The sequence below is a fragment of the Aulostomus chinensis genome, chromosome 14 (genome assembly GCF_037954235.1).
Source record: "Aulostomus chinensis isolate RoL2024-O1b breed Wild chromosome 14, RoL_Achi_v1.0, whole genome shotgun sequence".
NCBI lineage: Eukaryota > Metazoa > Chordata > Actinopteri > Syngnathiformes > Aulostomidae > Aulostomus > Aulostomus chinensis.
This window is the reverse complement of record NC_141333.1, coordinates 2,127,773-2,139,685: the sequence shown is the minus strand read 5'-3', so window position 1 is coordinate 2,139,685 and position 11,913 is coordinate 2,127,773. Positions and strand designations below refer to the sequence as shown.

Sequence of the window (11,913 nt, the reverse complement as noted above, 5' to 3'; positions counted from 1 at the left end):
CTGTAGCTACTTCACCCCCACACAACCCCAACGCCCCCCTGTCTAATTTTTTACTGTATATAAATTCTTTTATTTATCAGGCAGGCGTAATCCTGTCCTAGATCAGAGAACATACTCAAAGAACAATAAGGAACTAAGTATTGAAGATACTGTAACTTCATGTAGAACCTGATTCATGTGTATCTGGAGCTCCCTTTAAATGACCCTATAGACCCCCCCCCCCCGCCCCGGTGTTGCCGTGGCAACGCAGGGGGGCGTACTACTATGCAACGGTCGTCTTGGTGGCCTATGGCCCTCGTGTATTAGGCTGAGTTCTCTTTTCTCTGTATCTATGCTAACTGTCCAGTATTATTACTCTGCATTAGAAATCCTGTACAAGTTTCCATTTAATAAAAGCTCTTTCTTGTACGTGTGTGCTGGTCACGTGTGTCACACCAAGGCCTAAACATGTAGAGCAAATAGGAGGGCAAGTGCTCTCCCTCACAATGTAGCGTTGCTACGTGCTGAAACCGGCCGACTGGAGAGCCAGAGTTGAGATCATTAACTGCAGTGTCCCTGCCTGTACGTTGCTGATTGAACCCAACAACTTTTGACTGCAAGCTGAGCTGAAACTCTTCCCCACCCACTACCACTCTGTGTGCTAAGCTAACTAGCGGTCAGCTGCTCTCTGTGGGTCTCTGCTCAGGAGAGAATCTATCCTCATGTTTGGCTCTGGGGTTGATAGACAAGATGTCCTCTCCAGAGCCACAGAGGCCGCGGTGCTGCACACAGGAACTCTTACTGAACCTGCACACTTCCTGTTTAGTTATCCAGAACATGCAGAGCCGTGTAAACCGGTACACGCATGCTGTGAGGGCGTGATCCACTCTGTCTTAACATTTGTATGACGAGTGGATCATGTTAGGATTTTGCTCAGCATTATTTCTAATTATATATAAATAACATATGTTTTATGTTATATGTTTTAAAAAGATGTGAATTTTTATTCATGTTATTTATATCATGCCGTGTGTTTGTGCTCAGTTGGTGTCAGGCATTCCTCCCCCGGTCCAGCAGCACATTTGACGTCATGATGCCTGGAGTCTTCGGTGTTTTCCGAAAGAGCGCCTATCATCCACTTCCAGAAACACTGAGTTCAGTAAAGGTCAATGTATGCAGTTGAACTAGGACATTTTTGACTCTGAGATCAGGTCTTACCAGAAAAAGAGCATGAAGAGTTACTCATCAAACAGGCTGATGTCATCACCCCCACTTCTATGGTTAGCCATTCCTTGACTCACTGGACAACCGACTTGCCTGGAAATTTGTACTTTTGGATCATAGCTTCAGTGGACTAGGCCGGAGGTCTGGATCATTTCAACAAAAACGGAATGAGTTCCCTGCAAGATGTGAATCCCACGGTGAGAGGGATCAGACTCTCTCCTCACGCCGCTCCTCAGAGTTTGGCTGCACGCATCACACGAGAGACCACACTGGTAAGTGCCAGGGATTTCTTTTAGCTGGCAGATTGGTCAAAACCGGCACACTCCTGGACCATGTTGGTCAGGTGGTCACATGGTTGGTCAGCATGTCCGCATTCTGAATTCCTGGATCTCAATAACTCATCTGCAGTGTTGTCTTGTGGTCCTGAAAATCTCGAAACATCACTTCATTTCACTATCAGCTTGTTCCTTCGACTGTTAGTGGCTCCATGCTGGTAGCCACCAGCTTTCTCCTCAAAAATCTGGCTTTGCTGTTGCTTCAACCCTGCAGTCTGAGTGGTGGAAGGTGGGGGGCGCTGCTACCTAGACCTGGGGCCGTACATCACTTCTCTTACCTGGTTTTGGAAACACACCTGAAATCAGGTCTCTGCACGGCCCTGTGACGTTGAAGAGCATCCAGTCCGAAACCCCTACCCTCGACCGTCGCGTCAAGGGCGCACAACATGGTTACGCTGCTACTCAGCAATAAAACTGTTTTTAAAAATACAAACGTATACACAAATCTACATTTACACAAAGTTTGTGCCTATTTGTGTAAGATTTATGAGAATCGGACAATCGGACATGACGCTTTCCTGCAGTAACGTATGTTCTCCTACAGGGGGCGCAGAAACCTTTCCAGGAGGTGATCGATGTGAGCTCGGGGGATCCTCAGGGAGCAGGACTGAAACCCCTCTCGTTTGGCCGACAGGTTGGTTTTATATCTGTGCCATCACAGGGGTGAGGGGTTTTTGTGGGCCAGTCTGAGTTCCCTCAAACAAAGTGGGATGCTACAATGGGTTTTTGATTGATGCAGAAAATCAGTTCTGTGGCAAACACACTTTTATGCACATTTTGTTCCTAGAAGAAGCAAAATAGATGACGCTAATGTTTGGCTATGCATGAACTACAATGTCTAACAAGGCAAACTTTACTTCTGGGTTTAAGGCCTCATTCCCGCACCACTGTATTTGTTATTGAATTGTAGTTTTCTCTGCCCTCCTGTGTAATGTTGGCGTGTTCTCTCAGGTCTTGGCGGCGTGTCTGTACCCTCAGCTGCTGAAGGACCAAGTGTTTCCTCCGGATGTTGGCATGAGGGCCCAGAGTCTCCTGGAGGCCTGTGACGGAGGAAGTGTGGGTGAGAAGAAACCTGTCTGACTCTTAAAGATGACGTTTTGATGAACGTCCGCACAGATGTCTAATGATTACCTCATAGGTTCCTACACCGACTCCTCTGGCCTGCCGCATGTCAGGAAAAGCATTGCTGAGTTCATCACCAGACGAGACGCCGGAGTCCCTTCACACGCCAGAGACATCTTCATTGCTGCTGGTTCTCAGAAGGCTTTAATGGTAAAAAAACAAAGTCATGACTCCATTTCTGCTCCACCTCCTGCTTATATTCACAAGTGGATCAATACTCTACCTGTCAGCTTGATTCATACGTCGCGCCGTTGGTCCTGAGTGTTTTACAGTACAAAAAGGAACAACGATTTCATTTCAAGTCAAAGGAACTTTGGCTTTTTATTATGAATGTTGTGAACAAGGCAGCAGTTGTGGGACAACGTACCGAAACTGTGACACATCCCAGTTTCACCGTGGTCTGTTGTGTTGAGGTGGTGCTGCACCTGATGTCCAGTGGGGAGGGGGAGACAGGTGTGTTGACCCCCATGCCCTGCCCACACACCCTCCCCATGGTGCTTGATGAGGTGGGGGTGAATCTGGTTCCCTACCAGCTGATAGAGGAGCGAGGCTGGGCTGTAGACCCGGAGGAGCTGCAGGGGGCTTTGGAGGCGGCTAGGGGGCGCTGTGAGCCCAGAGCCATTTACATCAGCAACCCAGGAAACCCCACAGGTAAAAAAAAAAAAGTCGTATAACTGATAAATATTAGATTGAAGTCCCTGGCTGCCATCACTGCTGCTGTGTCCTCGCAGGTCACGTGCAGGACAGGAAGTCAATAGAGGAAGTGATAAAGTTCGCAGCGGCCCAGAGGCTCCTGCTGCTGGTCGATGAGGTGATCATTCTGTCTCATCAAGCTGGAAGCTTCGTTTGCTCCCACGCTCCCTCCTGGTCCATTCTTAGATTCCTCTCATCTCCAGGTGTATCAGGACAGCGTGTTCGGGCCGGGCAGAGAGTTCCTGTCCTACAAGAAAGTTCTGTTTGAGATGGGCGAAGAGTTCTCTGACAACGTGGAGCTGATCTCCTTCCACTCGCTGTCCAGCGCCTGCATGGGAGAGTGAGTTCCCTCCACACGCACGTCGTCCAGATGTCATTTTACTGCTTCTCCAGCTGTCCTGTAAAATTCATCTTTTTTTGTTGAAACTGTGAACCAGGTCATTGATGGAGTGAGCAATCAGCTCAACATCACCAGCTCATCTGCACTCAAAATCCTGAAAAAAGAAGGCGTTGCAAAGCGATGCCAAGTTTATGTTGTGTTCCTAGAAATCCGATTCAAACCAAATTTCAGACCAGTTCCAAATATGGTTTGGATCCGATTTGCAAAAATCTCATTTGATTTCTGGCTGTTGAGGCGATGAGGGCACATCGCGTCTGAGCAGCAGTCCGGTTTCACTGTTCAGACTGAAACTGGATTGCAAAAATTGAGATCCAGATCTGATTTAGAACCACATAAAAATGGTCCAGACTGGATTTGAAAAGTTCAAGTTTTGTGTGTGTGTGTGTGTGTGTGTGTGTGTGTGTGTTTCCCAGATGTGGGCTGAGGGCTGGATACATGGAGATTGTTAACATGGACCCACAGCTGATGCTGTTTGTTGATACCATGCTCTGTACTGAGATCAGTACTCCGGTCACGGGTCAGCTTGCTCTTGACCTCATGGTCAACCCGCCGAAGCCGGGAGACCCGTCCTACGCCACGTACGCACAGGTGACAGGTTGATGATATCAAAACCAGCTGCTCTCTACACTATGAATCCACTCACCTCTGTTTCCTCCAGGAGGTTCTCCTCCGCCGGGCTACTCTGTCCCAGAATGCTCAGCGGGCCCAGGAGTTCCTCAACGGTCTCCCGGGGGTGAGCTGTCAGTCAGCCCCGGGGGGGGTCTACCTCTATCCTCAGCTGCAGTTGCCAGCCGAGGCGCTACGGCAGGCTGAGGTGGGAACACAGTACAGAAATAAATCAAATATTTCCCTTTGACAGTAAAACAACGACACATCCACGTCCCTTGTTCAGATGGCGGCGGTGGAGGTGGACGTTCTGTACTGCCAGAGGTTACTGGAGGAGGAAGGAGTGCTGGTAGGAGCTGGATCCCTGCATGGAGGGCCGGGCGGAGGGCATCATCTCAGGTGAGCAGGTCGCCGGCAGACAGCCGTGTTCTCCGCTAGACGTGACTTTACTGCTCGTCTCTTCCTTAGGTTCTGTGTCCTCGTTCCTCCCGACATCCTGGACAAGGCCCTGGCTCGCCTGGGGTCGTTCCATCATCGCTGTCTGACCCCCGACCCCTGCGATCAAGGACGGGCCCTTACAGGAGTTTTGACAAACAGAGAACAGACCTAAAGGTTCTGGAGTCATGGTTCCTTTGATTGGTGGAGAATTTCATGAGCAGTTGAAGAAGCATTAAAATGACATAAAAAACAGGTGCGTCTCATTTGTCTGGGATGGGAGTCACGTGGTGTGGCTGCAGTTTAACAAGGTTACCCGGGGACGCGCAAGAGTTAACAACCTCCTGATTTAAATAGTCATCTTCAAAGCAGGAGCGCAGGTGTGTGTGTGTGTGTGTGTGTGTGTGTGTGTGTGTGTGTGTGTGTGTGTGTGTGTGTCCGCTCGTAGCCGCAGCGCCAGTCCGCCGGTCGTCATGCTTCGTGTGCAGGAGGTGAACCCGAGGGTCCGCAGGATCCGAGCCCCGACCACCCTGCAGAGCCAGGCTGCGCGCGCCACCCAGCAGCTTGCTCAGGTGAGTGACCGGTACATCCGGTCCGGTCGGGTCCGAGCCCACAGGACAGATATTCCTAACTGGCTGATTTACTGTAAAATGTGTTTGGGTTTTTGTGAGGTTCGAAATCTGGAGAGAAAGAATCGTTAACGAACCAAACCTGAGACTCGGAACCAGCTGCTGGAGTCCAGCCGCGAAGAATCAGAACAGCGACTGTTATTCAGCGGCCAGGGCTCAAAACCAGGGAATCCTCCTGATAAAAATCGTAGTACGACTAGTAGTACTACTACTAATACACGATGCTGCTGCTGCTGAAGCTGAGGCGGCGTCTCTGCTGCTGCTGCAGCACGTCTGATATCAACATGATCATCAAATAATCCTGATGGGAATGATTGATTGATTGATTGATTGATTGATTTCATCATGGAAATGACAATATGATAAAAATAAGATCCTAATAATAAGAGAACAACGAGAAGTCAAACCAAACGGAACAGTAATGTTCCTCTGCTACTCATTTAACGTCTCAAGGAGCAGGAAGAAGTTTCAAACCCTTCATGACTGGTTTCTCATCCTTTTTTGTTTTTGCTCTGTATTGATATTTTTTTCATGGTACAAATTAATTATGTTTTAGTAAGAAAGGGGTTTATAGAGCCCGCACAGCCGCCTTCATGAATGGATGAAAAATGAATATATTCATCATTGTACGATTAAAACCACTTTTTATCTCTACAGGCTTCAAAATTATAAGAGCAAACCAGACAAGGTAACAAGGAGCTCCTGCTCCTGCCTGCAGCAGGGAGGAGGGAGTGTCCTCAGTCCTCCTTTCACCTCCTGAACCTGCCCGACTGCTTCCTTTATCGTAGTTAAGTGATTCCAAGAACAACAGCAGAGACGTAGCTGGAACAGAAGACACACCTTCAGACGTCGACAAATACAAAGCAAACAACCCTTTGTCTGGTGTTGGTTAACAGACGAGGCGAGAGGGGAGGCTGGCAGCAGGGCAGCAGCTGTAAATGTCCACAACATTTAGAAAATCACAGCTGATTCAGTTGACGGACTTTGACTTTCACTTTGGCTGCCAGCTGTTCCGTAATCCTGCTATCAGCTTACCAAGCTGACAGCGCTGATCACATGACCTCCACCGTCGACAGACTGCTGTGGTTTAATGAATAACTAATTAAAGACTAAATTAAAGATGTTGCGCTTTTGCCTGAAGCCAGAACCGTTTCCTCCTCAGGGAGAGAAGAAACCCTTCAAGCGGTTGATTGATGTCAGTTCAGGAGATCCAAAACGAGCCGGGATGGCGCCCATCACATTTGTTCGCCAGGTTGGTATTCGTATGTTACAGTACAGGTATGTCACCATCCAGGCAGGGAACCCATTCTGCTGTTTCACTGATAAAGAGGAAGATATTCCACACTTGTTTGATGGAGGGATTTTCTTTCTTTGCCTCCAAACTGGAGCAAATGCAGAGCAACTGCAGTTTGCTAACACTTCCCACCGCCACCACTGAGCGCGCGGATCCATCTAGAGGTCACCTGGTCTCTGAGGGTGCAGTCTCCTGATGGAGCTGCGGGCAGAGTGAGGACCTCTGGGAACGATGGATCATCCTTGAAATGTTGCAGTTGCGAGGGTTTGCAATGAGCGGCAGGCGAGACACGAGAAACTTGAACTCCTGCTCTCGTCACGCCACAGCCTCAGCCCTGGCATGCAGGGACATTTTGCTTGCGTTCTGCATGTATGGAGCGTGCCTGCGGCTGCCATCCATGCACATGCAAGGGTACGGTGCCGAAGCCAACCTCTTCCAACGTGCCAGGGTCAGGGGTGGGACACACGCCTCCAAACAGGAGGCAAATGTGCTTCGGCACAGTAGACTGATTTCTGGGAGTTGAGTCCTCGAGCCACAAGGGCTGTTCGCCACATCATGGGAGTGTCAGGAAGGCTGTGAGACATGTTTGTTTGTTCTTGAGGTCTTGGCGGCATGTCTTTACCCGGACCTCCTCCAAGATGGAAGTTTTCCTCTGGATGTCAAGCTGAGGACACAGAGGCTGCTGGGAGACTGTGACGGAGGGAGCGTGGGTGAGAATTAGGACGCCATTTTTTTATTTGCCTGAAATGTTTGGTCCTGTAATCGCTGAAGACTCCGCCTTCTCTGTTTTAATGGCAGATCTGTCTTCTTTGTCAATGGCAGGTTCGTACAATCTGCAGAGTGGTCTACTCGAAGTCAAGCAAAGTATTGCAGAGTTCATCACGAGGCGAGATGGAGGCGTGAGGTCCTACCCAGAGAGCATCATCATCTCCACTGGTTCTCAGAAGGCTTTGATGGTCTACAAACCTTTCCTGTCGTTTTTCTGTCATGTTTCTGTGGTCTACGGTGGATGAACATCCACGGATGAGTTCATCAGGTCGCCTCTGTCCTGGCTGATGATTCCATCTCTACTCGCTCTTGTTAATTCTATTGTTCATTTTGTGTTTAGCTGGTTCTACACCTGATGTCCAGTGGGGAGGGGGAACCTCGGACTGGCGTGTTGACCCCCATGCCCTGCCCACACACCCTCCCCATGGTGCTGGATGAGGCGGGGATGACTCTGGTTCCCTACAAACTGATAGAGGAGCGAGGCTGGGCTGTAGACCTGGAGGAGCTGCAGGGAGAACTGGAGGCGGCTAGGGGGCGCTGTGAGCCCAGAGCCATTTACGTCAGCAACCCAGGAAACCCCACAGGTAAAATATCAGAAAAAGGGAAGAGCCTGACTGTGGTTATCTCAGGTTCTCACCATCATCTGTCCTGCTAGGTCATGTGCAAGACAGGAAAACGATGGAGGAAGTGATTCGGTTTGCCGCAACAGAGCGACTCATCGTGTTGGCCGAAGAGGTGATGCAACGTGAAAACGCCATCCTACTTTCCTCCTCCACCACCGCTGACCTGGTGCCACTGGTGCCTGGTAACCCTGAACTGTGTACCCATCAGTTCACTTTGTACCCTTTCTGTTTGTCAGTGCTAACCTGGAGCCAGTTTGGAGCTACCAGAGTAGCTTTAGCTTCCAAACCCTTCTAAAAACATGTTTATGCTCTCATGACGTCACTCTGCACCGTCCCAGGAAGTGGATGGATTCTACGTGGAGGAAACGGGCACAAGCTACTGTCGATGTTTGTGTGCTCTTACGCTCAGTTGCTGCCAGTCTGCCTTACAGTCCGATTCCAGTGACAAGGCCCTCGGTCCGCCTGGGTGGAAAGGAGGAAGAAGATGTTTGCACTTATCAGCTTCTCATTTCAGCACAACTTGAGTCGGTCGTGCTTTCTCTTACCTTCCAGGTGTATCAGGACAGCGTGTTCGGGTCGGGCAGAGAGTTCCTCTCCTATAAGAAAGTCCTGTTTGAGATGGGTGAGGAGTTCTCTGACAACGTGGAGCTGATCTCCTTCCACTCGCTGTCCAGCGCCTGCATGGCAGAGTGAGTTTTCCTCAACACATGCGCGCTGTGAGTCTGTGGTTTGACCATCTAGTGGTGCACAGTGGTGGTGGCACGGAAATGTGACGGGCAACGGCTCCACCCCACCAGACCCCACATGGCGGTTGGCAGGAGCAAACACAGAACATTGCAGCAGGAGACGGGTGTTTGAGTTCCGTTCAAGTCCTGTGTATAAGACAACGTTTCCCATGATGCAACTGAACTGATGACCTTCTCCTAACCTTTGACCTTCACCCATCAAGTATAATTCGCATCTCCAGTACTCAGTTGGGTGTCTGACATTCTTTCTGACTGGTGGTTCACCAGCAAGAAATGTTGGACGGAAAACACCCCTGAGAGTGTTGAGCCGTTACAGGATCACATTTTCCAACAGTGAAGGTCATTTCAAGATGTTGGTGGATACGATGAAATAAACTTTACTGAACGATGAAAGAGCGTTGGCTGGTGTCTCGTGAAATGGTTTACTTCAGCAGGCATGTGGGTCAGGTGACTGTCCTCTGTGTGCAGGTGTGGTCTGAGGGCAGGCTACATGGAAGTCATCAACATGGATCCAGCAGTGAACTCGTTTCTGAGACACTCTTCTACCTGCACCCCAATTCTGGCCCAGCTGGCTCTGGAGGTCATGGTCAACCCGCCGAAGCCTGGAGATGCTTCCTATCAGACCTACACGCAGGTGAGACAACGCCTCCAGAACTTGGTGATGGGCTACTGTGGAGCGTGTCAATTTTGGTTAAACAGCGTCACGGTGGCGAGGCAGCCATGTTTGTTGTGTCACCGCACTGAACTCCAGACGCTACTGTCAGGAGGGTCACTGCCATCTTTTCTCTTTATTGCAGGAGATTCATCTCATGAAGACGGCTCTGGCCCTCAACGCTCAGCGGGCCTGCGAGTTCTTGAATGATGTGCCAGGGATGAGCTGCCAGCCAGCGATGGGAGGAATGTTCCTCTACCCTTGTCTGCATTTACCTCGCGTGGTGATGGAGGAGGCCAAGGTCTCGGCGCTGCTTCTCTCTGTCGTCTGTCTCCTGATGCTGTGACGGAGCTTTTCCTTCTTTCTCCGACGACTCAACTCTTTCCTCCCGACACTCGCAGACAGAACAACTGTTTGTGTTTCATGTCAGAAAAGTCAGAATACTGAGTAGCGTGTGAGTGAACGTGGTCAGCTGGTAGCGCACTGCATCATGGGAAACAGACATCCTTCTAAATATAAAAGCATACGCATAGGACCAGAGTTTCCAGGAAGATTTCTTCTCAATTATTGGAGAAGCTGACTGTGGCCCACTCTTGGGTCCTGACCCACCAACTGAATCACTGGTCTACATTTTAGTTTGGGAGAATGTTATTACCAACACCTGATATCACCTGAGGACAGATGTTGTCACAGCTGTCTCAGCCACAGTCACAAAACTCTCCGCCTGGTTTCAGGTGTCCGGACTGGAGGCTGACGTGCTGTACTGTCAGAGGCTTCTGGACCAGGAAGGAGTTTGTCTGGGCGCAGGATGTGAGAACGGACAGGACGCCCGAAGCTACCACATCAGGTGAGAGCTGACAGCCGCATCACCAGCCTGCATTCCACAGGTGAATTTACAAGTGTGGCCTTGAGAAATGAGGCGATTTGGAAAAGTGAAATTTAGGAAGGACAGATTCAACAGGAACAGACATCTTTTAGAAATAAGGACATTCTTGTGGAACGTTGATCACGACCGGTGAAAACCAACTGTTACTTTAGAAATTCTCTGAGTAACAAAACTCAAGCGATCAGAAAAATGGGCATTTTCCTTTGCTGGTTACAGAAAATTTGGTTTCAAACTTTTGGTGCAGTTAAATAGAAACACAACTCATGTGAATTCATGTCCCAGCAACAGAAGAAGAACCCCTGGTTCAGGCCTGGAGACTCCCCTACCAGACGGATCAAATGCTGCTCAGTGTTTCTGATGGTGCGTGTTTGTGTGTGTTTCTGCTCTCAGGTTGTGTGTTTTGCTTCCTCCTGACACTCTGGAGGAAGTCTTGGCTCGTCTTCGCTCTTTCCACCTTCGCCTGCTCGGCAGATCTCCCTGAACCCCAAACCGGATATCAAAAACAACCATCAACTGGTCTTTAGTCAGAATGACATTGATGTTAGTGTTAAGTGTGTGTGTGTGTGTGTGTGTACTGTTAGAATGTGGCCACCAGATGTCAGTGTTGGCTCATTCAACCATGATCGTCAGTGGTTTGTAGGCCTTCATCTTCAAGTGAACATTTGCCCCCTCAATGCTGAATTGACTGTCCAGCAGCGTGGAGCAGTGAGACGCTGCAGGAGGATCGGTGCCGAGTGAAGAAGCTGAGCTCACAATAACACAAACACTCTGTAACGCATGGAGTGTTACAGTAGCGTGTTACACTTGGGTGGTAACAGACTAATTCGGCACATTTCTAATAAGATTTTAGTAGTATTGTTGCAGTTAACGTGTTCATACCCCTGATGTCTTGTTTATCGTTATCTTTGTGCTGTGAAGCAGCAGCCAGTCAGAGCTGAGCAGGAGGCGGCTGAGGCAGGAGGAGGCGCTGGGAAGCACAACCGCTCTCCTGATGGACTACAAGTTAGCTTACGTGTAGGCTTCAAATAAGTGCTCTTTACATTTAAATGTATGTACTCACAGGAAAAAGACAACAACAAAAACAAGATTCACGTGCAGACATGTTGTGTTTCCTTTCAAACGTTGGTGAGCAGTGGTGTGTCACATTTGGGGGTAACATGCCCAACACCGGCCGGCAGTGACGGAACACGGCGAGCTGCTCTCGTCTCGGTCAGAGGGGGGACCAGTGAGCTTCAGATCCCAGCCCCCTGGCTGCTCATTACTCAACTATGCATTGAATCTCTGGCTGTAAATAACGTGATAACCGCTGTGCAGGGCTCAGACAGGAACCGGCAGCCATCTTTTTGTGCTTCATTTCTCTCCGGATCACTCAGTCTCCGTCCTCTCACAGTGAGTGGACTTCAATTTTGCTCATACTATGTAATTATTCCACCCCAGTTGCTCCTGGGAGAGTGAGTGGGAAGGCTCGTTCCTCAAGAGCCCCACACCCCCCCCCCCCCTCCCCCCACAGCCACACTAGCT

The 11,913-nt window shown here is 49.6% G+C and overlaps 2 protein-coding genes and 1 long non-coding RNA gene across 4 annotated transcripts in view; 2 read left to right on the top strand and 1 right to left on the bottom strand.

Moving 5' to 3' along the window:
* Positions 1 to 532: 532 nt before the first annotated feature.
* LOC147249408 (alanine aminotransferase 2-like) lies at positions 533 to 4,986 on the top strand. The gene is made up of 12 exons (XM_086223519.1): positions 533 to 1,144; positions 1,324 to 1,475; positions 2,083 to 2,172; positions 2,490 to 2,598; positions 2,677 to 2,810; positions 3,074 to 3,311; positions 3,392 to 3,471; positions 3,557 to 3,693; positions 4,167 to 4,341; positions 4,412 to 4,567; positions 4,646 to 4,758; positions 4,828 to 4,986. Exons 2-12 carry the CDS (start codon positions 1,371 to 1,373, stop codon positions 4,967 to 4,969), a joined length of 1,479 nt encoding a protein of 492 aa, XP_086079645.1. The 5' UTR covers positions 533 to 1,144; positions 1,324 to 1,370; the 3' UTR covers positions 4,970 to 4,986.
* Positions 2,346 to 5,168, bottom strand: LOC147249407 (uncharacterized). Its single transcript, XR_015119158.1, has 5 exons — positions 4,397 to 5,168; positions 3,028 to 3,751; positions 2,884 to 2,917; positions 2,670 to 2,802; positions 2,346 to 2,578 (listed from the first exon to the last, which is right to left on the bottom strand). It is a non-coding gene; the product is annotated as an uncharacterized LOC147249407 (long non-coding RNA).
* Positions 5,169 to 5,229: 61 nt separating this feature from the next.
* LOC147249406 (alanine aminotransferase 2-like) overlaps positions 5,230 to 11,913 on the top strand; it is a 6,854-nt gene continuing 170 nt past the window's right edge. Inside the window, exons 1-11 of one of the 2 annotated variants that reach the window (XM_086223520.1) lie at positions 5,230 to 5,366; positions 6,586 to 6,675; positions 7,319 to 7,427; positions 7,540 to 7,673; positions 7,826 to 8,069; positions 8,141 to 8,220; positions 8,661 to 8,797; positions 9,323 to 9,488; positions 9,652 to 9,807; positions 10,241 to 10,353; positions 10,783 to 11,913. The exon at positions 10,783 to 11,913 is cut by the window's right edge and continues 170 nt beyond it. In XM_086223520.1, the coding sequence (XP_086079646.1) occupies positions 5,268 to 5,366; positions 6,586 to 6,675; positions 7,319 to 7,427; positions 7,540 to 7,673; positions 7,826 to 8,069; positions 8,141 to 8,220; positions 8,661 to 8,797; positions 9,323 to 9,488; positions 9,652 to 9,807; positions 10,241 to 10,353; positions 10,783 to 10,873 (1,419 nt within the window). In that variant the 5' untranslated portion in view covers positions 5,230 to 5,267 and the 3' untranslated portion in view covers positions 10,874 to 11,913. Of the gene's footprint in view, positions 5,367 to 6,080; positions 6,676 to 7,318; positions 7,428 to 7,539; positions 7,674 to 7,825; positions 8,070 to 8,140; positions 8,221 to 8,660; positions 8,798 to 9,322; positions 9,489 to 9,651; positions 9,808 to 10,240; positions 10,354 to 10,782 lie in introns of both variants that reach the window. The other variant, XM_086223521.1, reaches the window with a different exon arrangement.